Here is a 21,411-nt window from a genome sequence, read left to right as displayed (position 1 = left end):
ATGACAGATATTTTTTTAAATTAGTCTTTAATTTTGTAAAACTTTTAACCAAAAATCAAAACAAAATTTTTTTTATTAACTAAGCCAGGTTTTATTATCAGGTAGATTTTTTACAGCATTTTTTGATAGTGGTGTTAGTCTTTAGCATTAATTTTACAGGGTGAGGCAAAATGAACTCCCCTATTTGAAAGAGCTGCTATTTTTTATTTTGATATTAACTGTCATTATTTTTTTTTACAGCTGTAAACTAGAATAGCACATAATTAATTATGAATCGATTCAATCCACAACAACGTGCAGAAATCATGACTATTTTTAATAAAAAAAATAAGTCAGTTGTGTTAACTCAACAAGAATATCGAAAAAGACATCGTAATCAATCAGCACCTGATAAGAAAACAATTCATGCTTTATCAAACTGATTTGAACAGTATGGAGCAACTTTAGACTCTCACCATTCAGGAAGACCAAGAACTGCCCACTCTGAAGAAAATATTGCTCATGTTCGTGAAAGTGTTGCAGATTCACCAAAAACATCAACAAGAAGACGTGCTCAACAATTAAACATTTCTCAGCGCTCTCTTTGATGAATTTTGAATAAAGATTTACACTTTTTCCCTTTCAAAATCCAATTAGTACAAAAGCTATTGCCCAGAGACTATAATCAGCGTTTGAAGTACAGTAATGTCATTTTGAATCTTGCAAGAGAAATTGATAATTTTAGTGAAAAAATGAAAATGAGTGATGAAGCACATTTTCATCTCAGTGGCTATGTCAATAAACAAATTTCTTGATTCTGGGGAAGTGAAATCCCACAAATCATTCATGAAACATAATTGAATCCACAAAAAGTAACAGTTTGGTGCGCTATTCATGCCAAAAATGTCTTTGGACCTTATTTTTTTGAAGACAAAAATGGACAAACAACAACTGTTACTGGTGATAATTATCAACAAATGATCCGAGACTTTTTAATGCCACAAATGGAAAAACAAAATCTGGACAATAAGTGGTTTCAACAGGACAGTGCCACACCACATACAGCCAAAGAAACAACACGGATTTTGAAAGACCTTTTTCCAGGTCAATTAATTTCTCGTTTTGGTGATTTGCATTGGCCTGCAAGATCACCTGATTTAACAGTTCCAGATTTCTTTTTATGGGGTTATTTTAAAAAAAAGCTGTATGTGAATAAACCACAAACTCTTGATCAACTGAAAAACACTATTCGACAAGAAATAGAAAACATACCAGTTGAAATACTCAAAAAAGTAATGAAAAATTCAGTAAAAAGAGTAGATTTGTGTAGAACCACTAAAGGCGGACATTTAGTTGATATCATTTTTGAAAATTGACAAACAAAAAATTTAAATGCTAAATAAACATATTATTTGAAAAAAAACAAAAATCTTTCATTTATTTAAAAATTGTAAGCAAACCAAATGGGGTAGTTAAGTTTGCCTCACCCTGTATGATCAAAATTAATGATAAGGGGTAAAACTTGCACAAGACATTCATTGATTAGGAATGTTGTCAGATAGGGTTGCCTTAAATATATTTGAATTATAAAGTTTATGCTTTACAGCCCCAACACCATTTTTTATCTTTATAGATATAAATTAATAACCATTATTTTTAAAAAATTATTAAATTTAAAAAAAGTTCTTTTAGCGCTTGGCAAGTAATGCACTAATAAAGTATTCAAAATATGGGTATCAACACTTGCAACAAAACTTAATGTTTTAGGATTTAATACACAGTATTTAAAAAACAGATATTGAATGACTGATAAACTATAAAAAAATAATTTATTTTTATATATATAAAAAAAAAATATTGATTATCTTTTAAAATTAGAGAAAAAGATTCTATTGAGTTGTTAATAAACATATTTTAAAGGTTTAAGGAGTTCATTGTATTCAAAATTATCATTTATACACATTCTATTTATACTTGCAGTACTTTTTGCCCAAACCAAGGTAAGAAATGTAAGTAGCCTTTGGTAAAATCAAATTAAAAAGATGATTGCTGCCACTGGTTAAATCAAATTAACAGTTACTTTAAATTTAATTCTTATTACAAACTAGAAAACTTTTATTTTTTGAAACACTTATAAAAATCACATATTTCTAAAGTTTTTCCATTTAAAATTTAACCAGCACTAACTAAGAAATAAAATTACCTGATTCGCAGTAGTCCATCACAATGTATAAGTTTCCATTACCTATGCAATAGTTTTAACTTTTAATATATTCAAATAGATATGTAAAAGCTTGATACAGTATCCATCAAAATTAATCATATAGCCACTGTGCATTCAATTGAGTTTCATTAAATTTACAAACCACTGACCCATTTTTTAACTGTGTCATTTAATAGAATATTAGTGGAGTACAGAACTTGTTTTAATTAGCTATTTAAAGCATTGTTTCAAAATTTCAGTATAAGATTTTAAAATAAAATCACATAGTTCATTGTTCAAAATTAGCTATAAGATTTTATTTATGTAAAAAAAAAAAAAAAAAAAAATTCACAAAAATTTGAAAAATATTTAAAATTAATGTATACTTAACTATTAAACATTGTACAAAGTATTAAAAGAATAACAGATGTAAAAGATGTAACAGTTCTATTCCTTGGTTTGAGGTCAATAACCTCTAGTTTATCAATAGAATCACAACACAGGTGTTTATAATTTGGGGTCTTGCAAAAAAAAACTTCTAAGATTTAGTAAGAAAATTGGGACTAGGACAAAGATATATGTTAAAAGAAGATAATGATCTAAAGCATAATAGGTGATACATAAGTTATGGGACAAATTTGCATTTAAGTTTTCTAGCTAATTAAACAATTATGTGGTATATTGTGTTGGTGCAGAGTGTGCATAATCTATTTATGAGATCCTGTCTTCTATGATTTTTTTGTAATCAGTTAAAAAAAAAGAAATCTCATTTATTAGTATCAGGTTGGTTAAAGCCTTAGCGAATGCTTTCCTATTAATCAAATAGGAAGCTTGTAGTGCTTTTTTATCATATAGCAATGCAGTTTTATCCTTTTCACAGCTGTATTTTGAAATGGCAGTAATTCAAAGACTGAAAAATTATTCATTTTAACTTTGCTCACTGAAAATTATTATTTTATATCATTCCATTATTATAACCACAACATTATTCTTCATCATTAAATAGTGTTGCAGTTAGTTTTTATTAAATAGTATCGCAGCAATATATCTGTATTTTTCTATTATCTGTAAATTATTAAATCTGTACAATACAGCTACAGCTGCTATCTCCAAATGAATACTAATTCATTTGGAGGTGGCAACCCTAGCTGTACCATACAGATTTGGTAATTTTTAAAAAACTATAATGAAAAAGTTGTTGTATTCAAAAAATATTGTTTTAAAATGTCAAGCTACAAAAATTAAAAGTAATAAAAGTTATTAACACTTTGCACACGAATTCAATTGTTTAGTTATAACTGATAATACAAGGAATACACGACCAGTTAGAACACTTTTCACATGCAACTAATTTGCTGCTTGTAGCTTTGTCCCAAAGGCTCCCGCAGGAAATACAAAGACAATTGATATGGTAGAGATTACAGCCGGCAGCAGGAAGACACTCAATATTTTGACTAGTAGACATCTTTGTTGTTTTTTTATATTTCTGAGACCATTTTCAGGGTTTTTTAAGTTTTAAAAGCTTTTTTTCTTTTTATCTAAACTTTTGTTCTTTGAGAATTGCTGAGCCCAATTTTTTTTTTTCTTTTTTCTCTAATACCTTTTCTGGCTTCTTTTTCATCTAGTTTTCTTTTTTTAGCAGCTTGTGTTGCTTCATCCTGAGCCATTGCAGATAGTTCAGCCATGTTATAACTTGTTGTTCTTTCAACTATTGTTTCCTTTTCTTTACTACTGGAAAGCTTTAATCTATCTCTAAGCACACTGAGCACTGAGTTATTAATATCAAAAGATGCTTGTTTAACGGCCTTTTTGATGCTATCTAATTCTTTGAGCAATACTTCTTTTGTTGAAAGTCTATTCATAGAGCTTTTTGAATTTATATTATTAGTTTTACCAAGTGAAACTTGTAAATCGGTAGACTTTCCAGAAAAAAGCGCTGTTTGCAGTTTTATTTGGAGTTCTTTTTGAGTGATTGAATGGAAATATGCCTGTATTTTCAAAACTACTACGTGCAGTTTCCACTTTAAAGCCTCTATAAGGTCTTTTATCATGGCTAGAAACTGCCAGTTACTTAAACTTAAATAAGAATTTCTAACCAAGTAAACTTCAACAATTAGCTTCCATTTCGCCTTAAATGTTTTAAAAACTCCAACATCTAGCGGTTACAAAAAATGACTTGTATGAGCTGGCAATCGGAATAAAATTATGTTGCTTGATTCAGTTAATCATTTTAATTCAAAATTAATGTGAGATGCATGGCCATCCTAAAATAGAATTTTAGATCCTTGAAGTTTGTTTGCGTGAACTTAAAAAATTGAACAAAACAATTCTGTGAAATTTTCGCTTTCCATCCAACCTGATTTGCTGAAGAATAATAAACATCAGAAGCACCACCTTGAAGCCAAGCTTTCATCAAATTTCAACCTTAGTAAACAACTTGATGAGGTAGGAAATTTCCAAAAGCAAGTTGTTTTGGATTTTTTTATTCCTTTTTAACAAACAATGTTGACTTTACCTTGATCGAATTTCAATCCACTTTCATCATAGTTGAACACATGAAACGGCTTTTCATTTGAATTATGCTCTCGATAAACAGTGTCAACTTGGCTGAACCATTCATCAAAAATTGCTGGTTGCGAGGACACCGCTCTTACAGCTTGCATGCTAGTAGCCTTTCATTCACATACTTTTCACATATTTTTTTAATGAAATTATTGTACCACTTTTGAGTAGGTTTACTGGTCTTGAATAAATAAGTTTATTTAGGTTCCTTCAAATAGTTTTTGACCACAGGTAAAATATCATTTCTTTTTAAACTGAAGCTAATGTCACTCATAAACTGTACAAGTTCAACTATAAGCCTCTTTGTTACTTGGCTTATTGCTCTGGGCCTACCAACACCAGCAGCTCCATTTATTCCTTTTAGCTTGCAAAAAATAGTTGTTTTAGGAATGTTATAACATAAAGCGGCTTCTGAATATGACATCTTATTATTGATAGCCTCAATACAGAGTTTATTTTTTCTTTCATGATCTTCATTTTTTTTAAAATTTTACATTTTTTTTTTTTATTGATAAACGTTAAGATAAACAAGATGTTTTGAATTCAATAAAAAAGTTAAAAGCAATTATTAGTTTCTAAGTTAATGCCATTAAAATACTATTGTTAAATATTGTTGTTAATTACTTGCATGTAAAAACGTTAATTTTTGCAAAAAAAAGTGCATTCCAAAATCTGTTCAGAATTTAGGAAACGTTTTAATTATGCAGAAAAGTACTGTTTTTAAGATATCTTACAAAGTATTGCTAATTTTTGACTTTTTTTTTCAGATAAATAATCACCATCAAATTCTACATTTTTTTTTTAAGTCGGTTTTAAAATGTTGGTTTTTCAGGGTTTTAAAGTGTTTTGCTTGCAATTAAAAAATTTAATGATATCAATATATATTTTGAAAATATTTTTTCATATTCTCATTACCCTAGTCATCCAATTTATTAATAAGTTTTCCTTTTAAAAATCCCACAAAAATAAAAGATGTAACATTAAGTGAACAAAAGCTGTTGTAATTAGGGACTGTTCGGAATTAGGGAAATCTATGGTATGATACACATGTAAAAAAATCTATGAAATGTTTATTTTATTATTTAAAACATATTTATTTAAAATGAGATTAAATGCAGCAGAACCAGAATCTCTTAAAAAATGTCTCAAAATTTATTTTGTAAAAAACCCTTATATAAAAAATAGTAAAATCAAAACTCATTTCGAAACAGAAGGTATAGCTCAAAATACAATCTATGATTACTTAAAAAAACTTAAAACTGGTCAGTCTTTCTGATAAAAAGCAGTCTGAACTAGAGAAAAGAAAACCAAGCTAAAGAGACTTTAACTATTTATTTTAGCAAGTTCAAGATTTAGCAAGCTCTTATTACTCTAAAGAATCTCTAAATTGGATAGACAAATATAACAATTATGATGATAAAGAATCCAACCCACCAAATGCAATTCAAGCATGACCAAATGAGAACTTTTGGGGACATTTAGATAAAAAGGTTTACGAGGGAGGTTGGTAAGCTTCAACAGAGCAACTCTTGATTGATCACATCAAAATAAAACTAAAGTAAATTGATTCTAGATTTTTAAAGCTGCTTATGAAAGGTGTCAAAGCAAAGCTGAGATGTTTTGCAGATTATTGAGATTTTTCATATGAGAAATAACTAACTTTTGTTCAAAAATAAATATTTTATTTGAGAAAAAAACTTATAATTGTCTTTTTTCTTTACTTACAAATAAGATATTAAAGGTTTTACTTTGTCTGATAACTTATGCATAACTCATTAATGAAGGGATCATTATAAATTATCATAAGATAAACAAAATAAACAGACTTTACTGGCCACCTTAATCTCCCAATATGAATCCCATCGAATATCTTTTGAACTCTATCGATTCAAAAGAATCTTCTAATAAAAAAAGATTTCAGAAGCTTGGAACAACATGACTCCAGAAGCTACCAAGAATTTAATCAATAATCAAATGTGTGCCTTAATTGCTGCTAATGTTAGACTAACAAAATATTCTATGAAACTTTAAGTACCATACTTAGTTGTTGTTTCTTCGTTTTAAATATATATATATATATATATATATATATATATATATATATATATATATATATATATATATATATATATATATATATATATATATATATATATATATTTAAAACGAAGAAACAACAACTAAGTATGGTACTTAAAGTTTCATGCCTAACGGCAATCATCAGCCATGAAATACAAATCAAAAATATAAAAACCGTTAAAAAATTACAAAAAAGTACTGTGGCGTGTGCTCTGACGTCATGATAGAAAGAGGGGGGGGAAAGGGAATAAAAAGAAAGAAAGGAAATGAATAAAGAAACAAAGAAATAAAATAAAGGAAATAAAGAAAGAAAAAAATGAAGAAAAAGGAAAAAGGAAAAAAGGAAGAAAGAAAGATAGAATGAAATAAAGAAGGAAATAAAGAAGTAAAGAAATGAAAGAAAGCAATAGAGAAATAAGGAAAAGACAGAAAGAAAGAAAGAAAGAAAGAAAGAAAGAAAGAAAAGAAAATAAAGAAAGAAATAATGAAAGAAAGAAAACATTTAGGCCTAGTCGCCAGTATCAAATTTTGAAAGAAGAAATTTGTTTCTATGCCTGCATTTTGAAACCATTTCGTTCTTCTTATTCAATAAGATACCTTCTTGAAACATTATAATCATGTACTTCTCATACAGGCATAGCATGCAACATTTTGCGGCCAGGTTGTACGGTTTGCAATGTTTGATGATCTTCCAATTAACAATGGGTGTGAAATTTTTTCCTTTTATTTTCCATATTTCTTTCGATAGTTCCGTATCATTCTTGTACTTTTCAAAGTTAAAGGACTTTTGGTGGTTTGCGTACCTTAGTTTAAAAGGTGTTTCGCTGATGCCGATATATATATATATATATATATATATATATATATATATATATATATATATATATATATATATATATATATATATATATATATATATATATATATATATATTTATAATATGGATATTTATGATAAATATATCTGTGAATAATTTCTTCTAATTTTTTTTAAATATTTAACAAAAAAATATATAATTGTATGATTGATTTTAACATAAAAACTAAATTGCTATTAATATAAAGTAGTGATACTTAACTTTTAATAAACAAAATTATTTTTACACAAGTAATGCTTTATTTAATGTTTTTTCAAATGGCACACAATTTTTAAATTGGTCAATTACTTACAAAGTGTTGAGACTCAACCAAATGCATGCTGGCTGTATTTTGTATTAAAATCTATTGTATACCCAATTAAACAATAATTTGAAGTTAAAAATTCCATAGATTTGAAAAGTATTATATGTATAAAAGTATAGTTTGAGAAAATTTAATCTTAAAGAAAAAACTTTTTTAACCAATTACCGTTAAATTTTCTGAGAAAAAACTAATAAGTAAATTTGTTATAAGTAAATTTGTTATAAGTAAATAAGTAAATAAGTAAAATTTTCATGATAATATTTCATTTTTAATGAAATTTTAACAGATTATGAACTTTTAAAATTAATCACAAAATAATAGAGATATGTTTTTTACAAAGTTTAACTTATGCAATAAAATGAATATATATATATATATATATATATATATATATATATATATATATATATATATATATATATATATATATATATATATATATATATATATATATATATGTATATATATATATGTATATATATATATATATATCGCAGAATTAGATTTTCAAAATTGTTATTGAAGCACATTTTTAATAGCGAAATTGTAGTACAACACTAGTTTTGTATGTATTTAAAAAATATTAAACTTGAAGGTAAACAAAACTTCATTACACAGAATGAAAAACCAAATGTTTTTAACATAATTTGTTGAAAAGTTTAGCATAATAGCTAATAAATAGACCAACATCACCAATAAAAGGTATGTAAATGTAACCCTTTACAAAAGAGTTGTGTATAGTTAAAGTTATGTATAGTTAAAGTTATGTATAGTTAAAGTTTTGTGATAACTTTTCCTTTGGTGCTTTTACAATCAATGAACTAGTGAAACAAAAGTCAGCAGATTTTGTTTAAATAATCATATTGACTTATGATGGTGCTGTAGTAATTTAAAAATATGAGTGGATAAAACTTGTAGAGAGTCAACTTAGTCAAATTACGGTATCTGTCTTACAGTAACTTTGAATTTCAGGGATATTTTTGACAATTTCATACAGAAAAATACTCACAAAAGAAGTAACAGAATTTTTTAACAAAATTTCAAATTTATGTTAAAGAAATAACTGAAAAAGGTTTTCCAGTTATTAAAACTTAATGCTAAAACTCAGTAGAACTCTTGGTTCCCATGATAGAATGTTTGCTGAAATTAAAACAATTTACTCAAAAAGCACATTTTCACATTTGAAAAAATAATTTTTATGTGGAGGATTTGGAGGATATTTTTAAAGTGTAGATATTTGCAAAACTCAATTTCAAGCATGGATCAAGGTCAACAATAACTTAGTATGTTAAAAATGCAATACAAATTTACTTTGCTAACATATCTGTTTATGTTGAATTATCCAATGAAAAAGTAGCTGAAGAAACTCATTATAATCAAACTGTAAAGCTGCAACAAACTATGATATAGATGGTTCTGTTCCAACCCAACTATATTGTTTAATGTTCCAAAATATACATATTTTGGAGCATTAAACAATTTAGTTCCGAATATTTTGGTTAAATTTTTAAGATATTCTACAAATTAAATACCAAAAACCTGGATAAGAATATTCCAGTATTTTGGAATCTTTAGTTAGAACCTGAGCACAAAATACAGGTGCTTACATCTCAATTTAAGTTAGAATTCATTTTTAAAATTAACTTATAAAGTGGTATCATACAAAAACTTGATAACATTTTCTAGTAGAAAAGCTAAAATTAAACTATTTCTAAAATCTAACTTATCTTACCTTGAAATGATTCTGAATATCTAACAATATTAGGATGCTCGAGTTGGGACAATACTAAAACCTAATAAAATCATTTGAGTCAAATGAAAAAAAATTCAAATTAGAAAGTTTTAGTAAACCATAATATATTTTATAAAAATTAGGCAAAATAAAACCAGGATTAAACTCTAAATGTTGAAATATGAGCTGTGTTTTGCACCATAAACTGCATACATATACCATTATAATTCTGAAGTTTACATATAGCGTTGTAATTTCTGAAATATGTACTGAAATGTTGAATATCACTGCTCCACAAAATCTCAAGATACTACTTTGAGCTGTGCCAAGAAAATGACTTACATAGGCTGAAAGCCCTATGCAACCAGACTTCGAAAATGTAAAAATTGAAATCCACCTACTTTCTCTGTTGGAAAAAATTAGGTTTTAGTTTTTACCTACTTTGCACAATATGAAGAAATGACAGCCTTTCAAAATTTTGCCTTTTTACAGCACCAAAAACTACATTGAAATATTCCAGAAACATACAAACCTGACCTGCAGACTTTTAAGAGTAAGAATAATAATAATAAACAATGATATGTTACAATTATTGCTGCTGAAGATACAGATAAGTAAGCCCTATAAACCTGTAAATATTATTAAAAATTCATGCTTACTTGTAGTTTTTGACCCAATTTTTACCCAAACCTCAAACCCATTTACATCATAATTATTGCAAATTTGCAAAAGCACAGGTTATTTTACGAAAAACCTTTATTTGTTTTGAAATGTGCGGCTGTAGCAGGATCTTTTTTAATTGTCAAAATGCCTAACAAAGCAAAAGATAGTGAAGATTGCAGGAAAACCGTTTGTTTTATGTGCGTGAAGAAGGCTACTAGAGAGCTGACTCAGTTTCAAGCGGACAGAGTGAAAAAAATTCTTGAAGAAAATCTCAACTTCCAAGACCCAAGAGTGCCCAGAGGCATTTGTTCAGCATGCCAGATTACTCTTTTGAGAAAAGAACAAGGAAAATATGTTGAGCTTCCCTCCCTTTTCAACTTCAAGTCTATCAATATGAGAATGGCAACCAGAGAACAAGAATGTCACTGCATAATATACCAGATAGGTCACTCAAAGCTGTTTAAAAGAAGTCCATTAGAATTAAAAGAAATGAAAGATTGTCAGCCACAAAAACATTGCTTTACCTGCCTGAGCCTTATTGGCAAAGGTTTGACACACAACTGCAATCAGTGTCAGTACCAACAGAATTTGAAACAACTTGCATCTGAAGACCCAAAAGCAGCAGAGCAAATTGCCTCACAAGTGATCACAACCAAAGATGCAACTCCTGGTGGATCAGTCAAAATCTCTCAACCTCAAGGAAGTCGACAACTTTGTGTAAGAGCAGGTAACATAATGAAGATCTGATTTTCAAATTGAAAATACTTTGACTTTGTGCTCAATCATTATTTTTCTTTTCTAAATGGTAGTAAAATATTTTTTATGCTTAAGGACCATCCAGTGCAAAGAGATTATTCCATGAGCCCAGCATGACAACAGAAGATCTTGTTCAAGTTCAGCTTAATACTAGGCTATCAAACAATGGAATGGAAAAGCTTGCCTCAACCATTAATCAAGTTGCTAAATCAAGGATTGTTGAACCCAACTTTCGAGCCTAGTTTCAGCTAAAGTCAAAGCTTTTGTCTGACTTTTTCACTCAGACAACATTTTCATCACAACCAGAAAACAGTACTGAACAGACAGAGAACCTTGTTGTTCATTGCAAAAGCTTGGAAGAGCTAATTGATGAGGTTCTCTTGTCAAGAAAAGTTTTCTCTGATCATTTGATTTAGGTTGGGATTGATGGAGGTGGTGGATTTTTGAAAGTTTGCCTTGGAATCATTGAAATGGGCTAGAGAGAGGATGTCAGCTCTCCACCTTCAAAGCAACTCTTGACTCAGAGAATAGCCAAGGACAGTGGTGTCAAACAACAGTTGATTTATGCCATTGCTGAAGAATTACCAGAAAACTATCTGAATGTCAAGCACATTATGTCACTGATTCAAGCAAATTCATCAAAGTTCATCATTTCATTTGATTTGAAGTTGGCTAACATCATGTGTGGGCTGCAAAACCATGCAAGCTCACATCCTTGCACATGGTGTGATGTAGATTCAAAATGCCTTTCAAGCTGTGGCTTACTTAGGACACTTGGATGATTGATGAACTGCTACCAAGCATTTAAACGATCTGGAGGTGATGTAATAGTGGCAAAATCTTTTGGCAATGTGATTCATAAGCCAATTATCACTGGTTCTTCTGACTCATTGATTTTAGAGCTGATACCTCCAATGGAGCTCCATCTTCTGCTTGGTGTGGTAAATCACCTGTACAAATCTTTAAAGAATGTTTGGCCCAAAGCCAGCCAATGGCCTGCTGCTCTTCATATTGATGAAGAACCTTTCCATGGAGGACACTTTGCAGGCAATCAATGCTACAAACTCCTCAACAATCTGGACTTGCTTCAGCATCTTGCAGAGAAAGATTCTGCCTTCAAGGTTTTAGGTTTTGTGGAAACCATGAGAAAATTTCAAATGGTTGTATCTTCTTGTTTTAACAGAAAACTTGGATCAGATTACTCAGAAAGCATCAACCAGTTCAGAGCCTCTTTCTTGGCACTGCCAATGTGTAGTGTTACTCCAAAGGTGCATGCTGTATTTTTTCACATCAAACAATTTGTTGAAATGAAGAGAGCACCTCTTGGCATTTTTGGTGAACAAGCAACAGAAGCAATTCATCACCAATTTAGTGCCCATTGGCAGAGGTAAAAGTGATCTCCTGGTCATCCTGACTATGGCCAAAAGCTTTTGGCCTGCATTAATGACTACAACAGTAAGCACTTGTGAATAGAACTCGAGAATATGAGAACTAAAGATTTTCAGAATAACAAGAACATGATCTAATTTAAAATTTTAAGATTATTTATTTCAATGTAAAAATATTCTGTATTTTAGCCTTAAGTAACAACAAATTATGTTGCATTATGTTTCAACTGCTTTTTACAGAAATGGAATTGTTTTGAATGCTGTAAAAATGCAAAACTTTGAAAAACTGTCATTTCATAACTATGTGCTAAAGGTAATAAAATTTGAAATTTGATTTTCTCTTGTGGACAAAAAAGATGGATTTCAATTCTTACATTTTTGGAGTCTGGATGCACAGGGCTTTCAGCCAATATAAGTCATTTTCTTGGCACAGCTCAAAGTAGTATCTTGTGATTTTGTGAAGCAGTGATGTAGGTACATGACCAACTTTTTTGTGTAGAGAGTCAAATGTCACATTAATACATATCCAAAAGTATATGTATTTTATATTTAAAATATTTTTGAATATAAATAAATGTCAATAAATGTCAATTTTATATAAATTTGTATTTCTAAATGGAGGAATTCACATTGTGGCAAATTAGGGATCTTTTTTTTTTGATTTTATGACTTCAATATTGGTGACCAAAAATAAGAAGTCTTAATTAGATTACCTCACATATTTTAAATAGTTTGTGTTATATTTTTTCTTTACCAATAAAATGCAAGAAAGTAAGAAATCACAAAGTTTAGCAATATATGCAGAATTAGAAATATTGATTGTGAGACAAACATTTTGTTTTGCAAATAGTATTTGAGAGGAGGTTCAACAAATGTTTTAACTCTTCTAAAAATCGTTTAAAATGAAAAAGCTAATTTTATGTAAACATCTGAAAACTAATCAAAGAATCAAAACAAGATTAATTAAATACAACTGACAAAGTATTAAAAGAAGCAACTATAGATTTAGTTTTATAATAATGGTGAGTACAGCAGATTAATGCCTGATATAAAAGATTGTGTTAGCAAAATGGCTAAAACTTAAATATCTTTTTGAAATAACCATGATGAAACAGCCAATGTGTGTGTGTTTATTGCAGAACAGTCAGGTTTGATAGCAAATATTGAGTATTAACTAAAGCTGTTATAATTTAATTATGTACCTCCTTATGAGCTTCAGCTTGTTCTTTAACAGACATCTAAATAGATAAAAAAAATAATAAAGCATAATTAAATATTTTTAAACTGTTCTCTTAAAATTTAACACTGATGTATATAAGGGTGGAGTGATTTTCATAGCAAAAAAAAAAAAGTTTTCAATTCAAATTGCCTGAGGTGCAGATAGTTGTATATTAAAAAGATTAGGAAAGTAATTTTTTCCTTCAGGTTTTCATGACTTCTTCAGGCTCCTCCATGGGATTGGATTAAAAAAAAATTGATTTACTTTAATGTCCATATTCTTTTTAGTTTAATAAAGTTTTCATGCAATTTAATTTCTTAGAAAATTGACTGCTAAAAGTAAAATTCACAATAAAACACAAAATAAATGTTACTTTTTACAAAAAAAGAAAGAAAATATGAGAAAGATTGATTTCTACTTTCATGGTACACGTTGCTAAGGACATTAACGCTAATTAATTGCTTATAGCAACAGCATATTTATTATATATGCTTGAATTACAGCAAATAGCACAATAAACTGCAAAAATATTTATGATACTGAGAAATAATGAAACCAAGAACAGTATTTATTAAAACTTCCATGTTGGGTGAGCCAAACAATCAATAGGAAAGGGGGGCCTCATCCAATATCTAATCTATGCTTGCTAATGCATGCTTTCGATAAATTTGTTTAAGGTTTTACTTTATTTTAATTTGTACTATTATTGATTTTAGGGTCGAATCATTATATTTCAACCAATGGCCTGTGGGGTACCATCTCTGATTTTCCTAGTTTTTACATATCATTATCTACACAATGTAAATAGGTTAAATGTGCAATTTCAGAGTTCCAAGTGCAACGGTTTAGAAATTATAGCCTTACAAACACTCTCAGGTAGCCCCCCTTGGTTCCTCGAATGGTAAAAACAGACAACTTTAAGGCCTTATAACTTTTTTCTAGCTTTCAACAAGTGGCTCATTTTTTCTAGAACTATTTTCTAGATAGTTCTGTCTTAAAAATAATGATTTTCATTAGCTTGTATCATGTTAGAAAAAAATTACAGCCTCCTCAACTTTGGAAAAATTCTGAAAAATGCTAAAAAAACGCAAAATAAAGTTAACCGTAGTATTTTTCTATTCATCAACAAGTCCTTACATGTTAGTTTTCTGATTAGCTACAATTGTCTGCAACAAGTGGGCAAAATATAAGCAGCTTGTTACACTTTAGAAATCAGTTTTATCTAAAAATATATAGTCCATTTGGGGATAGCTCGTAAATTTTTCTAACACTTTGTATTGATCTGATATTAACAGCAAATAAGGCCATTAGATCTAACTATATAAAAATGTAAACATCACAAACTTGTCATGTTCACAACAAAAATGGCAGCATTTTTTAACAACCCTATTTTTCAATTATCAGGGTTGAATAGCATTATTGGAAACCAGTGCCCCTCCAACCTGCCTCCTGGCCCATGTGAGAGATGTAACCCACTGTCTGTTATTTGTTTTAAAAAATTCTATATAATTGTTATAAAAAACATTTCTAGCCCAACATTGTTATTTATGTCAAAAGCATAGTTATCTTTTTTTCAATATTCTTGTATACTCCCTTAATAATGGCAATACATAATCATGTAGTTGAAAACAATTATATGTGATAATTCATTTCATCTTTTTTTTAATAAGATAAGAGTAAAACCCTCTAGTGTTTTTGAGCTCAGGCTCATGTAATGTGGCAATAATGTCACTAACTGGATACCAATGCATATATGTGGTTGTTGGATACTTGAAATAATTGCCTGCTTTTTGTAAACAGCTAACACAAACTGTGTCACCTTTAAGATCAGTTATCTTGCCAGGAAAGAATTCACCAAAATAATTCACTAATACCCAATCATTAATATTAATATCAGTATTTATCGATTTTTGTGTGTTAACCCAAGTATCTTCCAGCATGTGAAAAGAGTCAAATGTACTGCTCATTGATGTTACATAAGCTTTTATACAGCATGATTGAGGTGAAAAATAATATGAGCAAGTTCCTTTAATAGCAGGAACATTCTCAAACCGTTTAGCAAGCACTTCTTGTGTAATAGCAGCTGTTTTGGCTTCAGAAATGTAGATAAATCTGAAAAAAAGTTAACATAAATCATAATACTTTTTCCAATTACCTATTCTAAACAAACTGAAAACAGTTTGTTTAGAATAGGTAACTGTTATCAAATTTTTTTTTAAATATTGTGATAAAATTTTAACCTATTTTTATACTGGCTGCTTGCACCATCAGTGAAATAATTGATCCTCTGAACTTGTGGATATTCCTCTTTCAGAATTGGTATGATTTTGGAAATGTAACTGAAAACTGCCTCAGTATTGTGAATTAGATTGTCAGAGATAACACAATAACATTTACTTTCTGGTGATTGGTTTCCGTTTAAAGATTGCACATATATGACAAATGGATGGAGAGTTGCTTGATTTTTGGAAAAATAAGATGACTGAACTTCATCTTGTGTAATAAATGAAAAATATTCAGCAAAATCCATTTGCATAATACATTCATTTGGGTTCATGTTTTCTTTGAGCTGCTTTGAAAAGCATGTTTGGGATTTGCTGACATAATGATGTTTTGTGAGGTTATATAACTTGTTTGTTAACTCTTCTAGAAACTCATCAGGACTTTTAACTATAGTTTCTAAGGAGCATCTATCAGTTTTCAACCGATTGCTTATAAGTTATTTCATTTGCTGAGTCCCCTAACAGTTCATTTAACTTTTTTTCAATTCTCTTTTTTCCAGGACACTTCTCACACTCATGAAACATACATGGTTTATTTTCTATTGAACATACAGCTAAGGTCATCAGATCTTTTGACTTTAATTCATTTTTTAATAATTTAACCATAAGATTTGGATTTTGATGGTCAATACAAACACAGACTGTGTGCGTGCCAGATTTTCCTGCAACAATACAATGTTGTGGCCTTAAAAGAGCAAATGATGTCAGTCCCACCTTTACTATACCATTGGATTTTGATTCTTCTAACCAATTCTGGTAAAGTTCTGAAAGATTGCATAGTATGAGTCGCTTTTGAATGTGTTGTCTACCATCGACTGTCTTTATGCTAATGTTATCCTTTGCTCCTGGCAATAACCTGCTGTTACTATCATCCTCATAAAAGTTGACAATTTGATTTACAACTTTAGTAGTCAACTTTTTATGATTTTTAATGTCTGTTGATCTCTCACTAAGGATTCCTTTAACATCCCGCAAAGCTCTTGCTTGCTTCACCATATATTGTGTTGTCTTAAATTCATTTATTGTTTCCTGAATAGTCCAATGGACTGGAACTAAAGTGAGCAATTTTATTTTTTGTGAAATATTGATCTCATTATGAAACTTTTGTTTAAGCTGTTCTACAATGAAATCTAAAGAGGAACTTTTGAGCATACTAATTTGTAGTTCATCTTGTTCAGATGCATTTAAAGATTCATTTAGCAACTTAACTTTCTTTTTTATTTTATTGTCTATTTGTAGCATTCTCATGCTGGATGATCTTTTAATAGGAGACACACCAAATTTAATAAGACAAGGATTTATAGTATCAATTTGGATGACAGAGTTATCAGGTGATATATAATCTGGGTCATGTCTCTTGTCAACTTCTTCAACACTCTTGATTTTTCTTACACAACCAAAACATATCTCTTTCCCAGGAATTAAATTAGAATTCAGTTGATTATGCTCCAGAGTGACGGTTGTCAGGTTTCCTTTAACAATCTTTGAATGAATTGAGAAAGGGTCACAACATGATTTATGGTATGTTAAATAGTAATTAATAAATTGATTGATTCTACATACATACATACATACATACATACATACATACATACATACATACATACATACATACATACATATATACATACATACATACATACATACATACATACATACATACATACATACATACATACATACATACATACATACATACATACATACATACATACATACATACATATATAAGATCCAACAATTAATAACAAAGTTTATAAAACAGAAAAATATCAAGGTAAGTAATTTTGAGTTATAAATGATTATATATTTACATTTGCAAAAGGGTATATTATATAGAATCATTGGATTTTTAGATAAATAGTTAAAATTAACTAATAAAATTGAAACTCATACTTTGTAAAAAAAATTTATTTATTTAAACAAAACATCAAATCAATATTATAATGGCTTGATTAGTCTTGTTCTGCTTCTTATTGCCAGTAATGTATGAACCCACTGTCCTACTTTTGCCTTAAGTTATTAGCAATTCAATCAACTGTAAAAAAATCAACATAATAAAGATTAAATTGCAATTTATGATTAACTAAATTTTTTGTTGAGTATCACCTTTGAACAATAATGCAGGCTCTATATAGTTATTACCCCTTTAGTTGTGCTCCTATCCAGTATAAAGTCCAGATTAGGGAGAAAGTAACCAACCATATCTTTTTTTTTTTAGGAAATGACTTATGATAGGTTATATCTTTCATGGGCCAGGAGGCAAGTTGAAGGGGCACTGGTTTCCAATAACGCTATTCAACCCTGATAATTGAAAAATAGGGTTATTAAAAAATGCTGCCATTTCTGTTGTGAACATGACAAGTTTGTGATGTTTACATTTTTATATAGTTAGATCTAATGGCCTTATTTGCTGTTAATATCAGATCAATACAAAGTGTTAGAAAAATTTACGAGCTATCCCCAAATGGACTATATATTTTTAGATAAAACTGATTTCTAAAGTGTAACAAGCTGCTTATATTTTGCCCACTTGTTGCAGACAATTGTAGCTAATCAGAAAACTAACATGTAAGGACTTGTTGATGAATAGAAAAATACTACGGTTAACTTTATTTTGCGTTTTTTTAGCATTTTTCAGAATTTTTCCAAAGTTGAGGAGGCTGTAATTTTTTTCTAACATGATACAAGCTAATGAAAATCATTATTTTTAAGACAGAACTATCTAGAAAATAGTTCTAGAAAAAATGAGCCACTTGTTGAAAGCTAGAAAAAAGTTATAAGGCCTTAAAGTTGTCTGTTTTTACCATTCGAGGAACCAAGGGGGGCTACCTGAGAGTGTTTGTAAGGCTATAATTTCTAAACCGTTGCACTTGGAACTCTGAAATTGCACATTTAACCTATTTAAATTGTGTAGATAACCAGGAACATTTAACCTATTTACATTATGTAAAAATCAGGAAAATCAGAGATGGTACCCCACAAAGTTTTCTTGAAATTGGTTGAAATATAATGATCTGACCCTTTACTATTTCTTTCAATGTTGATATGGAATAAAAAAAATTACGTTAATTATAAGGAAAAATAAAATTGTTGGTAAAACTGAATGTTGACTGCAGAAATATATCAATATGGTATAATTTAAAATTGTTTGGTTTTAAAAACTTTTATTTGATTATTAAAATGTTTTTTTATATTTCAACCAATAAAAAATGAAATGAAATAGTTTTTAAAATTACTAGCAGGGTTGCTAACAGGGAAACTAGAGGTAAAACTGCTGTAACTTTGTCATAGAAAACTTATATATTATATAAGTTTTTTATGGGTCCTAATTTATAGTTCACTTAAATAAAGTTAAAGTTCTAAAAGTTTTTGTTAAAAAAAAGTTCAGGACTTTTTTATTTTAAAAATCTATTAAAAAACTAAAGAACTGAGGTTCCCATTAGCCCATAAACTCAAGCGTATACTTTAACATATAACCTTAAAATTCAGTTGGCTGTTGTCAACCAACAGAATTTTAAGGTTATATGTTAAAGTATACGCTGCCAGCTAGTTTGAAATAAAAAAGAAACCAACTTGTATATATGGATCCAATCATTTTTTTGGAATGATAAAAAAATCTCATTACTTATCCAACAAACTTAAGAATATTGTTGATCCAGTATTATAAAGAAATGCCTATTTTTGTCACCTTGAAAATATTTTGTTGGCTATATAAGTGGATAAAAGAATGCATATTAGAGAATTAGGTTTAAGGGAAATTATCAAATGTAGGGAATCCTATGATAATTAGATGTCTATTTGACTGTTTTAAGTGCCCAATCTGAATTTAAATGCTGGAGATTATGTAGACATAATTAATTGGCAAAATGTTAATGTTACTGAGCCTCCTTCAACTAGGCAGATCTCAAATGATAATTTTAAAAAAGTTTTTTCTTTCATTTCTGATGCAATTGATATTGTAAAGATATTTTGCCACACTCAAGCACTTGAACAATCCATAAAGATTGCATCAAATACTTCTACATCAGTTTGTGTTAATAAAGCAAAAAATGGAGTCATTCAAGCTAAGCTAACATCTCAATGTGACTTACCAACATTTGAAAATAAAAAACACTTCATAAATTCATTAAAATAAATATAAATTCTCTCTGAAGGGTTTTTAAACGAAATGTTTGTTTTTCTTTGTTACCTTTTTTGTTATGCTTTAACTCTCTAGTTCCACATTTGGATGGTTTGGTAGTTTACATAATGCCATTTTCTTATTTAAATAGGACATTATGGAAGAGTTGTAACAGCTTTTTAAAACCGGATGCCCTTCATGGCATTAACTTGCTTTGTTCAGGATTGCATCAATATGAGTTTTTGTTACTGAGAGATCCTGGAAAGATTTTGCAAAATCTTTCCAGGATCTCTCAGTAACAAAAAGATTGATATATCACCTCTTGAAATTCCATTACAAATGTCAAAAAGATATTTCTGATCAGTACTTAATTCTTTTGGATCAATATTTGGAAGTTCCACTTCAAAGGTTCAAATGAAACAACAGATAGTTCCTCACAATTTTCTAACATTTTTCCAATAGCACCTTTAAATTCTGTAGGATGATTTGCTTTCATATCTAGATGCTACATTAGATGGCAGAGAGCCAACTCATTAGTGTGTAATAAACATATAAGCTATTGTACAGGGCGGCCGAGAAATAATTCTAATTGAGTGATAATATTTTTCTATCCTGTATTTGTGACAGTACTATCACATCTAATAGCCTTTACTTGCTCTAATATGAAACTTTTATCTAAAAAGATTTTATTACTTGATGCAATACTGATTGTAGCTTCAGTTGATGGCATCACATGACAGAGACATTTTGATCCAGGTTCAGAAACTAAAACAATATGCTCCTCTGTAATATATTTTTGGTAATACTTTGTTCCTTTTTTATCCTGATTAAAAGCTACATCCTTCTTTCTATCAAAAATAGTCCTTGAACTTCAAAATGATCATTTCTTACACATTCTTGAAGCTATAATCTCCTATTTTTTCATTCTCTTATTTTACTTTAAAAAATTATTCTTGATGGATTTTCTTTTGTTACAATATGAAAACAGCATTAACTAATAATGAAGCAGATTGATTTGAAACTCCTATTCAATCACAGGCTAGGGCTAGATTATACAATTTAAATCTTTTTTCAGAAGTACAAGTATAGTAAGATTCTGGTGATGTGTTGATATCAGAAGTCTTAATTTTAAACAATTCTTCAAAAATTATTACCTGAGTTTTTTCAATTTCTATTTTACATCCACTGCATCATCTCCATAAAAACAGTTTTCCAATTGTGATGATTGTATTGCTTTTCTTTTC

General features: G+C 29.1%; 2 protein-coding genes and 1 pseudogene across 11 annotated transcripts in view; all 3 read right to left on the bottom strand.

Moving 5' to 3' along the window:
* The window catches only part of LOC149892084 (uncharacterized), a 176,521-nt gene that overhangs the window by 42,896 nt on the left and 112,214 nt on the right, over positions 1 to 21,411 (bottom strand). The gene's annotated exons all lie outside the window — the stretch shown is intronic.
* The window catches only part of LOC145182634 (serine/threonine-protein kinase Nek1-like), a 124,457-nt gene that overhangs the window by 101,032 nt on the left and 2,014 nt on the right, over positions 1 to 21,411 (bottom strand). For all 9 annotated transcript variants that reach the window (XR_016450210.1, XR_016450211.1, XM_090080281.1 and 6 more), the window contains 3 exons: positions 13,746 to 13,781; positions 9,737 to 9,797; positions 2,183 to 2,224 (listed from right to left, as the gene is read on the bottom strand). Coding sequence is in view for 5 of the 9 variants with exons in the window: in XM_090080281.1 (XP_089936407.1) it covers positions 2,183 to 2,224; positions 9,737 to 9,797; positions 13,746 to 13,781 (139 nt within the window). In the remaining 4 variants the exon portion in view is untranslated. The remainder of the gene's footprint in view (positions 1 to 2,182; positions 2,225 to 9,736; positions 9,798 to 13,745; positions 13,782 to 21,411) is intronic.
* LOC149892094 (uncharacterized) lies at positions 15,855 to 18,300 on the bottom strand (annotated as a pseudogene). Its single transcript, XR_016450219.1, has one exon. The product of XR_016450219.1 is annotated as an uncharacterized LOC149892094 (transcript).

The sequence above is a fragment of the Hydra viridissima genome, unplaced genomic scaffold, assembly GCF_058129835.1.
Source record: "Hydra viridissima isolate aposymbiotic clone 2 unplaced genomic scaffold, HvirCarnegie_v1 scaffold_2, whole genome shotgun sequence".
Classification (NCBI taxonomy): domain Eukaryota; kingdom Metazoa; phylum Cnidaria; class Hydrozoa; order Anthoathecata; family Hydridae; genus Hydra; species Hydra viridissima.
The sequence above is the reverse complement of the archived record's forward strand: the minus strand, read 5'-3'. Positions and strand labels throughout refer to the sequence as shown.